At 37.4% G+C, this 5,051-nt stretch overlaps 2 protein-coding genes across 7 annotated transcripts in view; both read left to right on the forward strand.

Annotated features, from left to right (window-relative positions):
• The window catches only part of LOC104740559 (rab9 effector protein with kelch motifs), a gene marked incomplete in the record, with an annotated part of 4,345 nt that extends 3,571 nt beyond the window's left edge, over nucleotides 1–774 (forward strand). Inside the window, 3 exon segments of the mRNA XM_010503213.2 lie at nucleotides 13–153; nucleotides 249–435; nucleotides 516–774. Coding sequence (XP_010501515.2) covers nucleotides 13–153; nucleotides 249–435; nucleotides 516–774 — 587 coding nt within the window.
• Nucleotides 2,107–5,051, forward strand: part of LOC104775981 (protein LONGIFOLIA 2-like) — a 12,774-nt gene continuing 9,829 nt past the window's right edge. The window contains exons 1-3 of one of the 6 annotated variants that reach the window (XM_010499960.2): nucleotides 2,108–2,541; nucleotides 3,217–3,411; nucleotides 3,824–3,881. In XM_010499960.2, coding sequence (XP_010498262.1) covers nucleotides 2,499–2,541; nucleotides 3,217–3,411; nucleotides 3,824–3,881 — 296 coding nt within the window. In that variant the 5' untranslated portion in view covers nucleotides 2,108–2,498. Of the gene's footprint in view, nucleotides 3,412–3,823; nucleotides 3,882–5,051 lie in introns of all 6 variants that reach the window. The other 5 variants (XM_010499961.2, XM_010499964.2, XM_010499963.2 and 2 more) reach the window with 5 other exon arrangements.

Raw genomic sequence — 5,051 nt, forward strand, 5'->3', positions numbered from 1 at the left:
TTCCGTTAATAGGTCTTGGCTACGATGCTAGATTTGATCAGAATGTAGGGAGGTTGTCTTTAAAGAAGCAACTGAAGATGAAATGCCAAGAACAAAGTAATGCAAGTTCCTTATACGATCAATCACTTGTCAGAATCAATATGGATCATCAAGGTGTGTTTAGGCAAAATTAGATTGAAACATACAAATGTAGCATTTTTATGTAGCAGTAAATCACTAGTTTGTGTATATGCATACTTTTATTGTAGGAAGAGGGAATTTTGGTGTGAACTCGGGCCAATTTAATGAAGGAAAGATGATGTTTCAAGCCCGCATAACTGAGAATTACCAAGTTGGTTACACTATAGAAACTATGATTGATGGAAAACTGCTTCGTGGTGTTTTGTTTTCAAACAAGCATAGCTCCGTTCTGGCGACCGATCAAAGCTTTAGTAGGTGAGTGGTTAAATTAATCATCTTCTTTTCGGGGTTTTCAGTTGGGTACATTGTTTTGTGATCAATTTTTTGTGGTACAGAAAGAGGCCAGCTATGTCGAACGGCGATCAGGACAACAGATCAAAGATATCAAGAACTTTGATCCAGGGTCAAGCTGATGCTATGGAAACCAAAGTTTCTCCATCAAACGGCTTGGAGGCTGGTATTGATAACATCAGCAACCCTCCGGATGTTATTGTAAACACGTTGGCAGTGGCACCACATGCAACTGAAATGGCTATTGTTTCATTTGATGCCAAGAACCAAGTTGCAACTCAACCCGATATGGTGCCTTTCTAAGAACCTGACTTTAGTAACTTCTTTCTTTTAAAATGTCAATTATGAAATTTATTGATTGTATATTACTGAAAATCTTTGTGCAGGGAACTGTANCTTTTTTGTGTTTGGAGGGTTTACGGATGCTCAGAATCTTTACGATGACCTCTATGTGCTTGATGTCGGTATGTAACTGAAGCATCATTTAATAGCAATATATAATACTTCTGAGGTAGATTGGCTTTGGTCCTTTTTCTCTACAAAAGTAAGGACCTGCCCTATTTTCTTGCNCCTGGAGAGTCATAGCTACAAAAACAAAGGTGGGTTAATGTTTTTTTTTAAGTCCTTGTGATCGAGCCAATAAACTACACAAGAACAGAAGAAGCCGTTGCATCTAGAAACAGTTGGGTCTCACTCTGTTCTTTTTGAGCATTTGATTTGCAGATGAGAGATTCCCCGCTATAGACTGAGGAACAACAGCATGAACAGCATCATTTTATTGTCCTGTATATTAGTCTGGAGATAGGGTGGGTTTAATTTAGAATCTAAGTTAGATTATCGTGGTGACTGAAGGATGCTGAGGAGCTAATTCTGAGCTAGGTTTCTTTTGTTTTCTTTTTCTTCTTCACTGCAATTCTCGGCTTTTTTTGTTTTGTTTAATTCAACTTGCTAGCAATGTTATGCTTCCTCCCTCACAGTTTTTTTGCACATTGAACTCGCTTAGATGAAATTTTAGAATCTGGAGTCATTCTTGTAAACTCAGGTTTTACCCTTGATCATTTTGTGGTTTTTAGTTCAAACCGAAATGGTTCATTTCTTTTATCCATTATTTATCTCTAGTTCACGGGTTTTGCTAAAAGCACTACCGAGTCTTTTTGTGTTTTGATGGATTAAGAAGAGTTCCCAATCATCTTTTCAAGAAGAATGTATTAGGTTGTGATTGTTTGGTTCCTCATTTAATTCATATTCTCTGGCTCAGTATTTACAGTAGGGATAGAGATTAGAGGTTGATGGATTCCTGTTTACTCTTTGTAGAGAGTTGGGTAGATCAAATCAGTAGGAATTTGAAATATGGAGATAACGTAGAAGAAAAGTCAAACTAGTCCTAGTTGGCAATCCAACTACTAAAGCATGTAGTTCCATATCCAACTAATTTCGTTGTTTATTAGCATGTGATTAGATTATGTCATCCTTTTTAAATAATGTAACTTTTGAATACTGTTAAAACAAAATTTTCTAATTTCCCTGTAACAACTAAGTAAAAACAATGAAGAAATAATATACACATAGAGAAGAAAATATGAATTTCATTTAGTTTTGACTGTCCTTGAAATGTATTTTGCATTTATTTGATTATTTGTCCTTGGAAATGTATTTTGGAAAAATGGGAAGAAAAAGATTGGATAATTGTGTGAAAAATCTAAACAAGAAGACAGAAGTCACATGCAGAGGGAGACATCTAAAGAAGTAATCACATCCTACTTCCCACATGGATTCGTGATATGACAAAGCGTCTGTATCTCCAATTCTCATGAACAATCTCTCTCATTTCTTATTATAATTATTATTCATCAGAAAGAAACTATATTACTTAAGATAATCTAAACGGCTTTTAAGTCTTTAAGAGTGAGAAAGGAATTGGAACAAACAAAATAGTTCTTATGTGGCTGTCTTTTAGTTTTGTTCTCTGAGCAGAACCAGAGGAAAAAACATTTTTGCAGAGATTCCTTTGTTCTCTTCGGCTTCTTATGATTCTTCTTATTGGCTTGGCGGTTTCTTTCTCTACCTTAGGTTTGTGAAATTCTTGAATGCACATTCTTCTCTCATCATTCATTGATCTCCTTCTTGGAGGGCATCCAGTTTTCAGACAAAAAGACATTTTGTTCTGTAATGAGCTTCTCTTGTTCTTTTTGGAGTTGAGTGGGATTTAAGAATCTAGGGGTTGGAAATAGGGTTCAATAGATCCATAGGTTTCTGTTAGCCTAAGGCTTTAGACTTTTGATTCTGAATCAGAATATCGAAAATCACACTCTTTAAAGTGGTAAAAGTTTTGAACTTTTGCTACGAGTAGAGAGAATAATGCAACTTATTTTCACTACACAATTTAGTGATTTACCATTTATTTAGCAAAAGTGCGAACTTTCAATTTTTTGTCGTTGATAGGGATGTTAAGCTGTAATTTAGCTGGAGATCAATGGCGTTCACATTGAGCCATTGTCAGTGCCAAATTTTATTGGAATCTGAATTAATTAAAAAGATGAAACCTTTTTGGAACTATATGAAATATGGAAAGTGGCGTCATTCTCGTTATGGTTCAATCAATGGTGGTGGTTGCTATTGATGGAGATATAACGAAAGCTTACGTTTTTCCCCAAATTAGGTTTGTTGGAAGCATAAATAAAAGAGTAGACACTGTCACCTACAGAGAAAAGAGTTCAAATTTTTCGCCCTTTTTGTTGTTGTCAGTAGCAAGTTCAGGCCCCGGAGAATCTTCCTGGCTTGAGGTGGATAAATCCCAGATTCTTCACACCATTCCCATGGCTGCGAAGCTTCTGCATACGTTGGCAGATGAGAACAAGAAATTTGGATGTATGAATGGGATTTTCCAAATCTTCGATCGTCACCATGTTCTGACAAGCCGGCCTAAAAGTCTTACTTTAGGTAATCATAATTCTTGACATTTAAGTAATAAACAATGGTTAATGCTCTTTAGATCGTGTCTCGTAGTGGTTGACTTGTACGTGGTCATATGTTAACAAAGTTCTTAACTTATAGTATGTCTTTTTCAATCTTCTTTAGCTCTGTTTCTTCATGAACTTAAAAAAGGTCTTCTCTGATTCTTCTGTGAGGACTAAAAAGGTTTGTGCTTTCTCGGCTGTAGAGAAAAACTTGCTATGGTTTGTGTAATGTCTGTTCTCTTTTGTTACATTGATTTGGGTTTTGTGTGGCTTTCTCTTGGTAGCTTTTGACTCTTGTAATTTGCAGAAGCTGCTATGTTTAGGGTTCATTGACTTGAGATGATTTTGATATTATTCTGAATCTTTGTTGTTGTTGTTATGTGTTGTTTTTGCAGGTAATGTACATGTCAATAGTATCAACTTAGACTCTGTTGATGCAATTTGTCACCAAAGATCAGCATTTCAGTTTCAAGACTCAAACATTACTAGCGGAAATGGGTCGAGCGAGAAACTAACAAGGGTATCAACCGAAGCTTCAAAGGTATCTTTCTCATCGTCGTGTTCATCATCTTCCCCGTTATCTTCTGAGGTCAACAGAGAAGTTCAGCCTGAAATTTCCGCGGATGACCGAGTCATTTTTCCAGAATCTCCTGCAAGTGATCCAACAATGAGCCAAGGAAGTGGTACTACACGTATGGGACTTGATCTTAGAGATGTTGTTAGAGATTCTATGTATAGAGAAGTTAGAGGGCTCTCTGAAGTATGTAGACACAACAAAAGAGAGGATTCTCCAAGACCCTATGGTTTGAAGCAATCCACGCCTGTAGATTTCAATGAATCCTGCAGAGCTCTAGCCAAACTTAGAAAAACATCTCATCATTATTACAATGAGGCTGACATGAAAGACGCATCCCGTTACTATGTTGATTCTCGCGGAAAGTCGAAATCCGGGAAAAAGCTGAAAGAGTTGCCTAAGCTTTCCTTGGACAGTAGAGACCACATTGATCTCAAATCAGGTAATAAGCTTTTTGAAAGTTTAAGCAGGAGCTCTAGCATGAACAAAGTTTCTGGTAGCCCGAAACGGCCTCCTAGTCTTGTTGCAAAGCTAATGGGCTTGGAAACATTACCGGGTTCTCCTTTGGGCAGAGACAAAATAAACCTGTTTGATGATAACAGTGATCCGTTCTCAAGATCATTGAGGGAAAATAGCCTGAACCGTTCTCTCCGGTTTTCTCCTAGCTCACCAAGAAGCTTAGGGAAGGACCCTGCTTCTTCTTCTTCTCCAAGATGGAGAAGCTCTGAGTTTGTTATGAAACCCTTGTCAAGTTTGAGATATCCCATTGAACAGGCTCCATGGAAGCAAACTGATAGAAACCGGTTTTTGCCAAAGCAAGCCTGCAGGCCTGTGAAATCTCTGTCACGGTCAATGGAGGGAAGATTGACAGATCTCGAGTTTAAACATTCTGGAAAAGATCTCAGTGCTCTTAAAGAGATATTAGAGGCAATGCAATCGAAAGGTCTCTTTGATACTCGAAAGCAACCACAATGCATAAACTTGGAAGCTCAAAGAGATTATGAAATGGCAGATTCTGCAACTTCTAACCATGATTCAGGAGACCTGCG

The sequence above is a fragment of the Camelina sativa genome, chromosome 3 (genome assembly GCF_000633955.1).
Source record: "Camelina sativa cultivar DH55 chromosome 3, Cs, whole genome shotgun sequence".
NCBI classification, from domain to species: Eukaryota; Viridiplantae; Streptophyta; class Magnoliopsida; order Brassicales; family Brassicaceae; genus Camelina; species Camelina sativa.